Genomic DNA, 17506 nt, shown 5'->3' with positions numbered 1-17506 from the left:
TTTGGTGCCCAAACCTTTTGCACAGTAAATCTGTTGTGAATATTGAGGTTAACAGAGGCAGAAGATGGGTGGTAGCACAGTAAATTTTATAATACAGCTGTTTGGCAAATGCTCATAAAATCATCCATCATTCCAAGTCATTTCAGGTCAATGGATTATGGTATTGCTATGCTACCAACTTTGATTATGTCAAATATGAATTTGACATAATTTTTTACTGTGTAATTAGAAGTATTGAACACTGGGTGTCAGTACTTGGCTCCAAACATAGACCACACATAGACCCATTAGTGAAAAACACAGACTTCACAGATCACAGTAGAAAAACCTTTGACTTACTTGGCTAATCTTGAATGATTATAAAATTACTACTGTAATTAATCCTCAGAGACCTGCAGGGGGTGTGCCCTCAGCCGACATTACTGTCTTTCAGAGACTGTGGCAGGCTCAGTTTTAAAGCTAGAGTGATTATATGAAACTAAGAAGCTAGAGGACCTGAGGCATCCATCTCGTCAGGAAGGGGGCTAAATAATACTCCAAATTTAGGCCAAATTTTGACAAGGGAAAAACTGACCTGGCCATTTTCAAAGGGGTCCCTTGACCACTCACCTCAAGATATGTGAATGAAAATGGGTTCTATAGGTAACCATGAGTCTCCCCTTTACAGACATTCCCACTAATCCCATGGAGTTTTGGGTGAAAACCCTGCAGTTTTTTTGCATGCAGTGTAAATGTGTTATTTTTGCTTATTCTAAAAATGGTGTATTTGAATATTTCTGCATACAGGGGTCCCTAAACAGTCTTGAAAATGCATGAATTAATTATGACTGGAAAGCTGAGACTCTTGTGGATACAGTGAGCTCAAATGTATTCATGTGTTAGTCCCTATAGTAGCCATTTCAATATACCACTGAAACTTGAAATCACTGTATAAAATGACCTATTGTGACCTCTAGGATAATCACAGCCTCATGAAACTTTACAATCACAAACTAGAGACCTTGGGCATTCAGAGGATTTATGGCTTTCCTAGGTATATTGACAATAAGAGTGGGTTTCTGAGCAATTTAAAGAAAATAAATGCTTGCCATCCAATCCCCGAAAAATGCAATTCTTACAGAAATCTCCAAATGTTTTGACACCAAATCACAGCACAGAATTTTTCTGTGGTGTTCCTCAGGGTCTTGGTGTCTTAATGTGGTATTTTGATGGAATTTTTGACAATTTTTATCAATTCTCGAGTGGTCAAAAATAGTTACATCTTGCACCAAATCTGGTATCAACCCAAAAATTGCTGAAATAACTTATGAAACATAATTGAGCATGGGAATGGCCATCATATACTTCCATCATAATGTTCTAAGCCCTTATACACTCTAAACTTTCAAAATTTGAACAGGCACCAAACCAAAACATAATGTTAATTATAGATTTATGACTAGAAAAACTTGACACACAGTGCTGAGCTGCATCTTAAATTAATCTTCAGGTTCTCAACTTTCAGGTGACATATACCACTTATATGTGGCATATACTGTTGACCTGCTATCTCCCCCTAAAGATCCCCTGCCCCCCCTAAAAAAAATTGTCTATGGTGGGTCTATCTACTGCTACTCATTGGTTGTTAGTTGGTTGGATTTTTCATTTGACCTCCTCAGACCTTTGGGAATACAGTAAACAGACAGTCTGTGTACATTCAAGACTGGGCAATAACAAAGATAACAGTCCAAAAACTTGTTCAGTGTCCTCTAATCTAATAAAATTCTCTGTCAGTTGTTATTTGCTGCAAACACATATTGTCACATGTCTTAATTACATCCTGACCCCATGTGTTGTCTGAAATGCCAAATAAAGTGTTTTGTCTTTCTTTTCTTAGAAATTGGAACATCATACATTCCTGCAGGTTAACTCCATAGACATACACACACAAACACAAGGAGCCCATTACAATTGTTTTATTAGCAACCAACACAAAACATTGTTTATATACAAGGTTGACAATGAATCTTCACGCTTATCATTTGTATTATTTTGGAAAAAAATAGGTATGTTTTCAGTTCCCACCAAACATCTCTGCCACCCTGAACAGATAATGCTTACTAATCAGCATGTTACAAAAAGACCTTTCATTATGTCAAACCAGAGAGACTGCGCTGCATTATCGTGATTAGTTGGATTAGTATGATATGATGTAATCTGGTCTGGTGTGACTGTAACTGCGCTCAGATAGGCTGTAATCCATCTTCCTTTGATTTCCTTGACCTTGCACCCAAACATTTACAAGGTTGAGGAAAGCAAAATGAAAGTTGTGATTTAAATGTGAAAGCAGCCCTATATGCATTGAGTTAAATTCCAGTTATTGTGTATACTTAGTATATAATTTAATATAGTGTATACCTTATTCATTCACGGCCATTTACATATTCAGCAAAAACACTGTGGCCATCACACTACAGATTAGACTAAAATGTAAAATTTATTATCATAGGGTAATGTCAAGTATATGTTATTTGACCCTTTGCATCAAATGGAGATCCTGTCCTGAGCCATGTGCATTTGCTGCTGTGTCTGGTTGTTCTTGATGTGTGTTTTAGCACCAATGTAGTGAAATACTGTGCACAAAATGTTCTCACATGCATGCGGAAAACCTGCCAAAGGCGCAAGTGTCAGAATACATGTTGATATCTTGAATCCTGTTGAATCTAAAAAAAAAAAAAAACACACACACACACATAATCGCAAGAGAAGGTGCCATAGTTCTTTGCAATTCTCATATTTTTTGTGCAGTGTCCTTGGCTGATTGGCCCTGGCTTCTGTGGCAGACTGAGATGGGATTTTCTTCAAGTCTCAGGTTAAACGTTTCCTCACACCTGCTCATTAATATTCTGACCTTCCTCGATGACCGTCTGTTTTCCACCCCCACTTTTTTCCACATTTGACTCGCTTGTCGCATGCATGCACACACTCACAGACCCAAATAACACACCCTCATATGTACACCCATGCACACACACATATGGCCCATACGTGTCTTATGCAAAGCAGATCCGTTCACTCTGTCTCCACCTTCTTCTTTTGTCATTCTCCCTTTCCTTCGTCTCTTTCTTTGGCTCCGTGATGATCAGCACTTCTGGTCAAACTGTCTGGTGAAGCAGACTGATCCCTGTGTGGTTTACTTTCTTTTCTTAGATCTGCCAAGAAATTACATCAGGGAAGAAAGTGTAAGCAACTTCTATGTGTTCTGCAAGTGCTAATATGGGTTAGAAAAATGGCACAATGTGACAGATTGTCTGTTTATACAAGACTGATCTTCTACCTACCTGTACCTGAAGCTGTCTGCTGGCTCTTTTTCTCATGTTCCTCCTCTTCCTCCCCAGAAGAGGGCTCCTCTTTGTCCACAGAGCTCATGTCTAGGGAGGACAGGTGAGCCTGGGCCATCCTCTGCACAGCTGAAATCACAAATATACAAATTAAAAGAACACTCCACCAATTTTACATGTGAAAACCAGCTCACTTGTTGAGAGGAGTACTACGAGGCCTGTTAAAACTGCTGCTGTGGCTCTGCAGAAGATTTCTAAAGTCTGAGAATACAACCTGATGCTGTCATTAAGGTTATCTCAGGTTGAGCTTGGAAACTACAAATTTTTAATGAATATCCTTCTTTACTGTACAAACTGAGGGATGTGGAGTGTGAAAGACATTCCAGGCAGGTAGAGTCGAATGAAAGGCACACTTAAAGATGCTGTATCTCTGTCTCTCCTGCATCAATATTGAACAACTTTTTAAAAAAAATCTGTCTCTTATGAGTCCCCCAATTTTATGGAAGTGCAATACTAAATTGCTCAAGTATCCATTTAATGGTTAGATGATGGGTGGATAAATGGATGAATAGAGAAAGGCAGAAGAACAAATATATAAATAAAATCCAATCAGTCAATACCAGCCTCTAAAAGTAAATGGAAATGTTGACATGAAGATAAGGCATGTGCAGTAATTCCCAGCAATTAAAATAAACCAACCATCCCACTGTGCAATAAGGCAAAGTCATTGATTCTTACAGGTCATTTTTTATTTGGGCCATGCTTGTGGTGGGAAACTCCCAGCTTACAGAGTTTCTGCATGTGTTTTTAGATGCATATCAAACCGAATCCATCCAACAGAACAATACTTGCTACTGTAAAATGTGTTATAAATGGATGCATGTCAAGAATATGGAGGAAGGATATATTACAGTAGACATGATGAACAGCAACAGTAATGATTGCAAGGGTAAGAGACACAGTTCCCAGAAAACAAAAGTAAATAACATAGTAAATAATATATTATATACATATTTATAGTAATGAGTTTGTGTATGTTTATATTTGTGTGACTATGTGTGTCTGTCGGTGTGTGTGTGTGTGTATGTTTATGTGCGACCATGCTGCAGCTGTGTGCCCTATTAATCCAGGATGATCCAGAACAGACTCACAGCTGTCTCTGCTCCTAATCTCACATAACGCACACATTCACATACACACACACACACACACACTCACAAACAGACTCACACACACGTCTCACTACAGTTTTTGGATATGCACGTATCCCAAGCAGATATAGACCACATGTCAGTTGCCACAGCAGAATTAGGTCTCCCAAATTCTGTGTTAGTTACGTAAATGAAAACACATGTGTGAAACACACAAAAACACACTCAAGACTGTGCACTTGCCTTTGAGTGAAGGTGGCTGGTAGGTTGATGTGTTAACCAGTTTGGCTTTCAAGACTCCATTTTCTCCCAGAACCCACTGCAGAGGTCAAACATTGAAATAATGAATTAAACTGAACGATGTACAGTATGTGCAATGGATTACTATTATACCAGTGGAGTTGGTCGAAATACCATACACCGCCCCAAAGTGTTGTACCCTCGAATAAATTATGAAATGTAGTTAATTGCTATTATTTTTTTTTATTTCAAATTGTTAGTCTTATAGTGGAAAAACAGCAAAAGTAAGAGAAAATCATGTGAGAAAAAAACAGTGCTAAGATTTTAAAAAAGCATTTTATCTCAGATTAACCTTTTTGCCTGTACTTGCAAACACAATAAAGCAACTAATTACACAACACATTAGAGTTAAAGGACCAGTGTGTACCCCCAACGCCCTTCCAAGCGTGTAGGAGAACCTACAGTGGCCATGAAACTCATGAAAAATGTGAAAGGCCAGTGTTTGATTTGTCCAATCTGAGCTACTGTAGAAACATGGCAGTGCAACATGGTGGCCTTCGTGGAAGAGGACCAGCTCCCTGTGTAGATATAAAGGGCTCATTCTAAGGTAACAAAAACACAACGATTCTTAGTTTCAGGTGATTATACACTAATTAAAACATGAATATTATATTCCATTTCTGCCAATAGATCCCCCTAAATCTTACATACTGGTCCTTTAAATCTACTGTTTTATTTTTTAATTCATCAATTTTTTGCACTTTAAAGGAAAATTCCACCTGATATTGCAAACATATATTGTGTTATGATTAATGTGAGATGCTAAATTAGCTCCAGGAAGAATGAAATGTTTTTGGTGCACTAACTCTCTCTCTCATTTCACCTAATGCACTTCTGCTTCTGTTAGCCAAATAATTTCCATTATTTCCCACAATACCTTTCTACAATGGCCCAGACACGCCTTATAGTGCTTCATTAATTGTCTCCTCTACAATATATAATCTTATTATGCAAAATGGTGAGGGACATTAAATCACGTTCTAAACAGTGTCTGCGTAGAATGATAGTCCACACAACTGTAGGTGATCTACCTGGTGAGGCCCGCTGTCTTCCTCTGGTGACGGCGGGTCTGTCAGTCTGAAGAGGGTCGCAGGTGTTGGCCTCCGACGTCGAATCTCAACAAAAAGAGAGAGAGACTCAGCTGCTGTTGCACCATACTGTGAAAATGTGCATATATTTGCATATGTGTTTTTCCTGTGGAAAGCTTGATCACAAACAACCCTATTCATAAAAACAAGGTGTGAATGGTTATCAAATACAATGGTGCAGCTGTGTGGTTCTTGATGTTACGCATGCAGAGGATTTTCCTGTGACAACTGTACAAGAAGATTCAAATCATTACACATAACAACATTCAGAAGGTTGTTGTCCAGATTGTTCCTGAATCAGGATTACATTTTGTCATAGATGGCAGCTGGGTTACTGAAATTTGCTTACTATTTTACAGCATGTTCCCATCACTTGATCATAATCATTTAGGTTTTTCCAAATGTGATGTCCAGTGTGTTATTTTACTATCAGATGTATGTTGACATGTACTTAATCCCTCTTGGACAAGCTGACATCTTACTGCTAAATAATAATTCAATGGGAGTTTGACATTTCTTCATGATAGGGGACATTCTTCTGTCCAACTAATCTTGCAATCTTTCACGTGTTGCTTAAGTAAAATGAATATAAAAAAGGGTTTATGTGAACACAGAGAAATATATTGCAGGTTTTATTGCAGCTATTGTTAATATTAAAGTATTATACTGTTGCTGGATACAACCTGATATCTCCATTTAGGTCACAAACTATAGGCTGAAATACTCTACATCTGTGTTCCTGTTGATACATCATCTTTATGTATTTTTGTGCAATGTGTTATGTTTATGCAATGTGTGAAGGAGAGTGAGTCATGGGCACCAGTAACAGTTATGCAACTGATGTAACTTGAGCATCTCAAATCAATTTCAGTCTGGTATGAAATGATTATTATTGCACAAGATGTTTTACCAATCTTATGGAATAGTAAATGAAGTAATTCAAAATCATTCACTCTGAATAGACTTTTCAAATTGCAATTAAGTACATTTATTTCCATTTAATGCTACTTATACTTCTACTCCACAACTTTTCAGAGGTAAATATTGTACTTTTTACTTCACTAATTTTATTCTTAGTTTTCAGATCAAGATTTTAAAAACAGAACATACAATCAGTTTATAGAAGAGAATGCAGTATTACTGATTAAACTGCCTCAGAGCATATAAAGTAGTTAAAATTAGTTCCATCTCAACCAAAATTAAAGTACTCCTTACATCTTAATGCCAATACTTCTGTACTAATTCTCACTTGTAATGGAGTATTTTTATTGTGTATTATTGCTACTTTTACTTAGCAATGATCTGCGTACTTCTGCCACTAGGACATTTCAAACTATATGACTTAAGTAAGGCTGCAACTAATGATTATTTTCATTATTGATTAATCTGCTGATTATTTTCTCAATTAAACAAATAATTGTTTTGTTTATAAGATATCAGAAAATTGTGATAGTAATTTCTTATAGCTCATGGTGGTGTCCTCAAATGACTTGTCTGATCAACAGTCCGAAATAGTTTCATATTAATTTTCTGTCGATTGGCTAATCAATAAATCATTGCAGCTCTAGACTTAAGAAAAACCCTGGTGCTAATCATGAACATAGCTGAAGTTACAATTACTAATTTTCAGTTCTGTTCATAAACATCTCACTTTGCCTTGCAGCCAATTAGCCAATTAATAGGATGTTTACCACCTCACCCTTGTGTGTGATGACAGCTAGCAGACAATATAGCTTATTTGGGGATGTACACAGGACAAAATATAGTGTGATGGTCACACAACAGCATTTAACACACAGTATGTGAAAAACACGGTTTTAAGATAGTGTTGTCAGGAAAGACAAGTGAACAGTCTGTGGATATTGGCTGAGGAAGCCATTATCGATGGTAGATGGATTGTTTCTGAACTGACATTTCATTGTTCTTAGAAACACACACAGGGCAAATGTAATTTTCACCCATAAAACACAAGAATAAAACACCTGCCTCTGGCGAACAATAGCTCAAAGTGTTATGAAATATACAATAGACTCATCCCTATCTCCATTTTGTAACGTGTTATGGTAATGCGATTGTTGTGAGATACGAGTGCCTGCCAAGCCAATCAGGGCTAAGAGTGTAGGCATGCAATGTGTGGGCAGTGTTCACTCTGGAGTAACTCTTACTGCTTTTGCTTCACTCTGCATGCTGGATTCATACATATTCATCATTCAGGCCATTGTGGGAGAAGAAATTTAAATATGAATTAAAAGGCATCCAATTAGAGGTTCAAAATGTGTCAACACGAACATTTCAATGTGACAACCTAATAAACATGAGCAACACCGCACACAGACAGACAGAAAGACATACATATCTCAGTGCAGTCAAAGGACCAAACTGCAGGTTAAGCACCTGCCTGAGAGCCTTTTCAGAGACAAAGTGACCTTTTCTGAGTGTTTTTTTCCACACAGTTGCCAGAAGGTCAAGCGCCTAGGGATGATAATACTTACATCGGGTTCTTGTTTTGCATGTCTAACATGCCTGTAAATGTCTTTGGTAGCTCAGTGCAACTGCATTGGAAGACTGATTTCATTTGTCTGACATTATTTTTTACAACTTATATTGTTGATTAGCTGGTAGCATATTGGTTTCCCTGGTATTGTAAAAAGGATTGTATTACTTTACAACACTAGCTTTACATATTGTTGTTGACATTGTAAATGGGCTGAATTGTTTGAGGAGTGTAACTGTATCATACGGTTCTTCCTGAGCGTATGCTCACTGTATGTAATCTACTGGGTGCAGAAATTAGTTATTAGTGTGGACATGTTTTGAATTTGTTTTGCTTTTTGCTCATGTTACAAATAGCCCTTCCAGTACATAATGAAGCTTTGTTTCGCTTGTTCTTAAAGATTTATCATTGAGCAAGTCACCCTGATTTGTAAAACAAAAGCTTTTATCCACCCCCACATCACCTTGTCATGCTCAGCCACAGAAAGATGTAGGTGGTTCCTCTCAGTTCAGAGCACCAATAATTTTGTTTAATTTGGGATGACAGCAAACAAAAATAAGACACACCCTTGGGACATTTATTGGATAAAAAAAATCCCAATATTTAAAAAGTTATATAAGCTACTAACAATTTTTACCCATAATTAAAGAAACATTCATTTTCCGTATGACATATGACATAATGACAACTATTAGCTCAAATTGCTAACAAGGTATTATGTGACTCCATTAACTCTTGTCAAAGGTCATCAAATTTACATGCAATTATCACCTCAAGTCCTTTTTAAAACATTTTTTTAAAATCTACATCATTATTGGGTGCTTAAGTAGAAATATTGCTCAAAAGGTTTACAGTACACCCCCACCATTTTTGTTGTTGACTGACATTCAGCCGACACAACGAAGACCACCTGGTAAATAAAACTTGAATAAGTAATCCATTTTGGTGTGACCAGTCACACAACACCATGCCATGGCCAGCGTGAGTGATGACAGCTGGACCAAACACTTGGCCAACTGTGCAAGTCTGACGTGTTTATAAATTCAGATTTTCTCCATCCTCTTACTCCCAGTTTGAGAACCATGTAGCAAAATGTCAAGACAAAAACATTACAACAACACTGTATTAGCTCTGTCTTTGTGGCTCTGAAAAAGACAGTTTAGTGCTCACATAGGGAATCATTAATCCCCCACCTTATTTTGGTAGGTAGGATGACCTTCACGGTTATTGAACATTCAACTTCAATACATTAATCTGGATGTTTATATCGCACAATGACAGCACTCGGTGGGTACAGTGTCCTATGAGCCATTTATACTGAAATAACCTATCCACTGTACAATTAAGAATATGCAATGAAAGAATAAATCCCTTTTTTTGTTCAATGCTTTCAATTTATTCTGTGAATAATCCTTTGTAGAGCTTGATTTGGCCATGACACATTGGCATTTGACATTTTGTTCTCCAATGAAGAAATTCTAACATCACATCTGATTTGAACAGGAATAGGGATGAAACAGAGGGCTGCGCACACACGTACTGGTACACATGCACAACTGGGATGTCGATGTGTGTGTTTTTTTTACATCTGCACTTGATCACTGGTCGGTTTCAGATTGCTTATTATTAATCTGCCATCATTCCAGTTTGTAAATGGGAATAATGAGCTAACGAGAGAAGTGAATACTCTGAGTTTGTTGTATAAGACTCTACTGGAGTTTAGTGCTCTTGGCTCTACTGTGGCGAAAATTTATTGTTGGCATGAGTTGTTCTTGCCCTTGATTTAGGCCTCAGTCATCCACAGCTAATCTCTTTGGTTTTAATCAGTCATCTCCTCGGCTGATGATTTTTCTCCCTTTTCCTTTTCTCACATGCCTTCTGTTATCCTTCAGTTATCTTTCTCTTGTTTCCTTCTTCTCACTCTGCTATTCTTTGTCTTTTTCTTGTCTCTTCCCTTTCTCTCTATTTATCTCTCTACTTGTCTGGTTTTCCACACTATTGTTTGCCATTTCAATGCTAATGCTCTGTCTGTGTTTAGGAAATGCTGTACACAAGCACTTGGCTGACCCTCACACACACACCCCATGTAGACTTCTGTTGGCTGGTCCCATTGAAATTCACACAAGTTTCAGTCAGCAGGGTCAGCCTTTCACATAGGCTACAAAAGGACGAGACATCCTCGATCAAACCTCACAGGGCTGCTCTGAGATGACTAGTGATGTGGCAATGATCTTCTCAGCACTTAAAGTGGTCTTGATGAACATGAGTTTTGAGCAGTCACTCCTGTATAAATCATTCACTTACCAAATCTTCTGGATCTAAGCAGTGATGTATGCTATTAGATTACAGGGCAGGTGGCAGCGGTAGCCTAAAGGCAAGTGACAAGTGCATGTGTGACCAGAAAGTTAAATATGCAGTGTGGTTTGGGAAAATGAGCGAGTTAACAAGAAATGGTCTTCAGGTGCTTTGAACAAAGATCTTTTCCCAGAACCAACAACAACATGCTGAGGTCAATTATACAGGAGCAGAAATTAGAAATGTGTCCATGTACAGAGACATTATGCATCGAGTCTGGCTGCTGAAAAACAATCTTAAGTTGGAAAATAAGAAAGGGGAAGGTGAAGGGGTAAATGATTAGTTTGCAGGTAATGGTTTACTGGTATTTTAAGGATTGCAGAAATCTTACATCACCAGCTGATTGTTCTCCGCGATCATTTTCATCAAAACATGATCCTCCGCAGTCCGATTTCCCGTTTATTGTAACATAAGAGCATAAGGGATGCTTTGGTGACTATAAGTAGACATATCCTAAGACGTCTTATGATGTAATAACCTTGCAACCTTTTGCGTGCTTTACCAGGGAATGCTTCTTTTATTCTCATTAGATCCATGGCGGAGGTTTACGGTAATCTTACTTGGTCCTGAGCCGGAAAATTGCCTGGGCGTCTTATAGTGAAAACGGACTTGGCTTATGTTACCATGTGTTGCTGTCATTGAGCATTTATGGGTTTGAAATTTATGACAGGAATGGATCTTAATAATAGAAAACTATGGCAGTAATGAGCAGCCTGCAGATGTTATTATTAGCAATAATGTGAAACTTCCCTGGATAATTTGTTTGAGTAAAGTACCTTATTACCATAAGAAAATAATTAAGTACCCAGATCAGTGAGTTGTTTTAGCAAAAACAGTGTTCAGAAGTGTTTCAGAAGGAATACGCTGGTATTTCCATGGGGTTGCTTAGAAAAGCAAAAGAAGGAACGAATCTAGTTCAAAACTCTGGAGACTGGAAGTTGGGCGGTAAACAACAGATGTGTGAGAAATATTTGAGTTTTTATATAATTGATTTATTAGTTTATTTTTACATTCCAGGCTGAAATAAGCTCTCCAAGCAGATGCCAGCATGAAATCTTGAAAATCCTCTACTGGGAAGAGATGAGGATTCCTGACATTGCACCCGCTCTCCAATGAGATTTTCCCAGCAGCCTGTCATTAAGACAAGAATGTATTTTGTGGAAGTGGAAGAAATGGATCATCAACCTACGTAAAATATCATTTGGCTGCCATTTGTTGGTTTGCATACAGTCTGCAGGCAATTACTATTCCTGAACATGCTGCACTATTTCACTAACATAGTTTCTATCTGATCCGGTCAGCATGTTTCACATGTATTTACTTACTTATACTTTATATATTTTACATAATACACCACCACCACCACTACCACTATATGACTAACAATGTGATCTTCTACATTTTTTTTTCACACATGTGGTTTAAGGGCATTATTACTCAGGCACATAATCTCATTTTTAATACTACTACCAGTGCTTTATCCCTCACTTCCTCCTCTTCTCTCTCTCTCTCTCTCTCCTCCTCATCCTCCTCTTCCATTCCTTTTGATGGGCAGAGATGCCTCATCACTTTTAAGGGCAACAAAAAAACAAAAAAAAACACACAAAAAAAAAACTGAGGCTGCACAGCTCAGCTTAATCTCAATGCTGCCCATACCCTACTGCCCACAGAGTAATACGCAACATCAAAATACAGAGTTCTGCAAAGTCGTGCTAGACTGATTATGTAACTGTCTGTCAACCTCAGCGGGGAGTCATGATGCTTCAGATGCCACAGAGGAGGGCAACACTACTCACTACTGATGATGAAAGTTGGAGGCAAGCATGTTTAATAATTTGCATTATCAATATTGAAGAACACTTAAAAGAAAACCAGGTACATGCAGCGCTTTAAGAGTTAATTTACCAGCTGAAAACGTTCATAATATAAACAATCTGCATTTAAACCTCGCAAAAGTCTAAAAGTCAACGTGTTTAGATGTTTTAGTTTAAGGATGCACAAAAAGGGCACTTCTTCAAACAGATTTGGTATATGACCCAGATTTGACCTCCTTACCACACACGCACGCACGCACGCACACACGCTCACGCACATCGCTGCCACTACCACTATCATCATCCATGAATGGTCCACACTACACCCCCTCGCTCTCACCATCTCCACCTGTCGCGGGTCCAGCTGGGTGGGCACTGAGGAAGGCACGGAGAACTGGATCTTCCTCCTCGCCTCCTTGTCTGCCTCTCGCTCCATCACCTCCGTCTCTGCGGGCAGCAGCGGATCCATGGCATCCAGCCTGTCACCTCCACAGCCAAAAGCGCACAGATGTCCAACTAAAATGTCCAGTCCGGAGTCAGTTCAGATGTAACTGCCTGTGTAAGCCGTATGACTACCAAAACGACTAAACTGTATTTTAAAAAATAATAATTTAGTTGTTAGTTGAGCATCTTTTAGGTCCCAGGAGTCCTCTTCTGCTCTTTTTGGACTCTTGAGTTGCGTTTGTCAGCTGTGCTTGCTTCCTCTCTCTCTCTCTCTCTCTCTCTCTCTCTCTCTCTCTCTCTCTCTCTCTCTCTCTCTCTCTCTCTCTCTCTCTCTCTCTCACTGTGTGTTTATCTCTCTCGCTCCCTCTGTGTATATAATACGGACCTGTGCTGTGTGATGAGAAGAGGAGGGGTGTGAAGGTGGGGAGAGCGTGCTCAGGCTTTATGACGCTTTCAGTTGCTGTCGGAAACATCGCATTTTAAAAGTGGACCAGGAAGCAATTTCCCCCTGAGATGGGCTGGAAAAAGTGATAGAAGAAATATTCAGATTCTTTACTTAAATAAAAGTAATAAAGTAAAAATACTATATTCTCACTACTATATATGACATCATTAGATTATTAATACTGAAGCATCACTGTGTAAGCAGCATGTTACTGTTGTAGCTGCTGGAGATGAAGCTAGTTTGAACTACTTTATATACAGTTAGTTAGTTTAGTCCAGTTTTTCCCAACTCCTCCAAGGAGTCACCAGATAAATCTGAGGGGTCGTGAGATGATTAATGGGAGAAGAAAGAAGAAAAAACAAAGTTCTGATACATAAATCTGTTTTCAGGTTTTTGGACTTTTTCTCTAAACGACTACAAACTGCTTTTTGTAAAACGTCAAAAGCCAAAAAAGTTGGAAACCACTGGTTTCATCTTTAACAATGTGTTGTATTTTAAAAGCTTGTTATATTATCCATTGTGTCAAATCTTCATCTGAAAAGTAACTAAAGCTGTCAAATAAATGTAGTGGAGTAGAGAGTACAATATTTCCCTCTGAAATGTAGTGGAGTGGAATTATAAAGTAGTTACTTTTACTTTTCACCACTGGCTGGAAATAAAACATTTCTAAAACTGTTGAGATGCCTTCAGTGTCACACAAGTTCAAAACACACTCTTTGAATCATCATGATATTCGTAAATACATTTTTAGAAAGACAAGTTATAGCCTATAAAACAGAAAACGACAGTTAAGATAATATTAAAAATACTTACAGAGCAATTAAAGGCAGCAATGAGTCAAACTGAACCAGTTACAATAATGACAGGATCTACTTTATTATTTTATTGCACATTTTGGCTGTTGTTGATATTCCTGCAACCAGTGAGTTGGATCTGGGGATGGAGGTTAAAACCCAGATTGCATTGGATTAAGTGAGAATATAGCAGAATAAACGATATATATCTCACTGCTCAGGTTAATGGTAGGCAATGAGGATGTAGATCATTTTTTATCACACAGTTGTTGTGAAATGTCTTTATGCAAACAACAACAAAGGGTTCTTTCATATTTTTTCTTATTTGTGTTACAGGGTAGGGCCAAAACACTGGCTGTTCTTTTTCCAGTGGCTATTATATGAACTGTAAATATAGTGGTACTGTAGTCACTTGGGAAATAAGTTGCCATGGTAATGATTTCTCTTCACATTGTTGAGAGTTTGCAGTAGAGTAACCGTAATGCGTAAGCATGTGTCTCTCTGTGTGTGTTTGTGATAGTGATCACAACCTGTAAATGTATAACAGATGGTAGTATAGGGTGGACCAATGCATGGTTTGTGTATATATCAAATAACGGCTGGCCTTTCATTAAATGTCAATACAACAATATGATGGAGACTCTTGACCTCACAGAAATCTGCACAACCTAAAATGAATCATTTTTATTACATTCATTCATTTAATTGCTTAATAATGTTGCTAAATCTACTGTGCAGCCAGGAGAAGGAGGGAGCAAGGAAGATGAGGTGAAACATGGAAAGATCAACAGATGGAGAGAGGAAAAGGAGAGAAACACAGAACTGCAGGTAAGATGTCTGTGTGTGAGGAGAGAGAAGGATGCCCTCATTTGTGGATGTGTTTGGACTGAGAGTTTCACAAATTCTTGTTATCAAGCTAATTGTTCATTTTCTTCGAGGCTTTCACTCAGATCCGATGCAGTTTGATTGGAAAAGCAGCCTGTCCTGTGACCAGAAGATCCCAAGTGTGATCATTGTTCCCACAAGAGCTTCACCCTGTACTGAAGTGAACTTGAGAGAAGCTCTGGATCTCTGCCAGCTGCAGGGAGAGTTGATGCTGACAGCAGACCTGCAGGCCTTCAGATAAGAAGCAAAACTTCCACCTCAAGAAGTCAAACATAGCACCTCTGTAGTACAGTTCAGCTGGTGTCCTTGCAAAATGAACATATGGGCTCTTTTTCAGTATAAAACATCACACCTGAAACTAGGCGTCATATGAAGAGTGAGTATCTGTTGGTTTCAAACAGAGGACAAAAAGAAAAGAGGGTTTAAACACACAACATCCCACGTTACAGTCACTCAGATAGCATTAACATACACAGAGCTGCAGAGTAATAATCTATAGGTTTATAGTATTAGAACCACAAAAGATAATTGTAAAGTGTAATCCAGTGTAATCCAGTGTTTCTATCAATGATGTGAGTGCTGCTGTCTGCCACAGTGTCTTTTTTCATATCACCACCAGGAGTCGCCAACAGTCCCTTATGACTAACTGCTGTAATATGATAAGAAACATTGTGCAGATTATCTGCAATGTTCATTATCAAAAATATACATACATTTAGCAAGTTATTCTGGGAATAATATGTAATTTACACATCTTTCATTTAGTTAATAATTCAAATAACACATTTAACAGTGAGTGAAAGTATGAAATGTTCAGAAAATGTAAACCAATCAGAAAAACTCAAATTAAATAAAAAAATCAAATCGGATAATGAAAGATAATAATCATTCAGATAACTCTATAATAATATTTTTTAAAGCCTCATGGTATAAAACATACAAAAACTGGAATGAAGTCTTGGATGTTATTGACACATGATTGTTGTTGTCACACACTCTAGTCTCCATTACTAGAAAGTGGTTATTTATTATTAGCAGAAACAATATCCACTACACATTATACAAGAAAAAGCTTCCCTCTAAATCCTGTTGGATGTTGGGAAAAAAGACAGTCATGCACTTGCTTTTAATTACCAGTAGATGTCACCCACTTATAACTGGAGATAGCACATGAACTGAGAATCTTGCTCTTGTGTGAATTCAACCAAACACTTGACTGATAGTGTATAAAGAACAGTGTTAATTTGAAACAACCTACAAAACTACAGAGCAATCTGCTGTTCTATTGTTATGGTATCAAGTTTATGTTTCACTCTTCCTGATCTCTACATTTTCACCTTTAAATAAATCACTCAAACCCAATATGAATAAAACAGTTAAATGAACAAGACTCTTATGTTAAACTGTTAAATCTCATCGTTATGTATAGGAGAAAAAACAGTGTTTGTCACTGTAATGTTACTTTCCATGGTGCAAGACAAATTATAGGCTAACAGTTATTGCATGGTGGTTTATACAGGAAGAAATTTTTTTTTAATTGTTTTATAGGGAAACAGAGATCTTAAGTAAATAAATCCTTTAGTTAAATGTCAATTTAATGTTTAGTAAGGAGTAATGTCATTTTATGTTTTATGAAATGTCAATTACATGCTAACCCACAGCTTTTTATAACCCTAAAATACATAACTTGTACATCAGCAGCATTTGGCTTAAAGAATAAGGAAGAACCTGCATGTAAGTACATCCACATTTTAAAATAATATTAATAATATACTTTTTTTTTTTTTTACTAAAGGACTGAATGTGAGGTTATCTTGTTGCAGTCTTTACATTTGTGCCAACAGGATAATAACACAGGGGCACCATGTTGGGGTGTGACCTCAGCTATAGGTCCTCATCAGCAGAAGAGAGGACTGGACAGCCATGAAATACTGAGATCTATAGTCGTCATTCAAACATATTCGTCCTTCCACTTAATGGAGAATGTGAACAGTGACCAATAAACTGCAGCCCACCACCATTATGATGATGAGCAGCCTGCCTCTTCTATATTTTACATTCTTATTTCTCTCTGTCTCTCGCTCTTGTCTTGTCCCATCCTCTCTCTGCAATCTGTGCCTCTGCCACCTTTGGCATCAGCCTGCCCACCAGCACCTGTGCCAAGCCTGGCAACCCAAACCAAGACGCTCTGCTTAGCTCAGTTCAATTGACTCGTTTAGGCAATTGCACCCTGACTCTGATCTTTATGGCGGGTGCCTTATTTATCTCAGGCCTTTGTGTGAACGTTATCTGTCTTGTGAATTTCCTTTTTTGGAAACTTGGCCTTGCCTTGCAAAATTTTCTATTATAGTTACTCCTATTTCTGTGTTTATGTTGTTGTTTTTTTCTTTTTTCTAATTGTGCCACTAAAATGTTC

At 37.9% G+C, this 17506-nt stretch overlaps 1 protein-coding gene and 1 long non-coding RNA gene across 2 annotated transcripts; one reads left to right on the top strand and one right to left on the bottom strand.

The window, feature by feature from the left end:
• Positions 1-1947: 1947 nt before the first annotated feature.
• Positions 1948-13298, bottom strand: LOC122970638 (protein phosphatase 1 regulatory subunit 1B-like). The gene is made up of 5 exons (XM_044336776.1): positions 12863-13298; positions 5803-5886; positions 4715-4790; positions 3321-3449; positions 1948-3191 (listed from the first exon to the last, which is right to left on the bottom strand). The coding sequence occupies exons 1-5, from the start codon at positions 12989-12991 to the stop codon at positions 3079-3081; spliced, it is 531 nt and encodes a 176-aa protein (XP_044192711.1). The 5' UTR covers positions 12992-13298; the 3' UTR covers positions 1948-3078.
• On the top strand, positions 12996-15526 carry LOC122970639. The gene is made up of 3 exons (XR_006399280.1): positions 12996-13081; positions 14944-15033; positions 15144-15526. It is a non-coding gene; the product is annotated as an uncharacterized LOC122970639 (long non-coding RNA).
• Positions 15527-17506: the final 1980 nt, after the last annotated feature.

The sequence above is a fragment of the Thunnus albacares genome, chromosome 20 (assembly GCF_914725855.1).
Source record: "Thunnus albacares chromosome 20, fThuAlb1.1, whole genome shotgun sequence".
NCBI lineage: Eukaryota > Metazoa > Chordata > Actinopteri > Scombriformes > Scombridae > Thunnus > Thunnus albacares.
The sequence above is the reverse complement of the archived record's forward strand: the minus strand, read 5'-3'. Positions and strand labels throughout refer to the sequence as shown.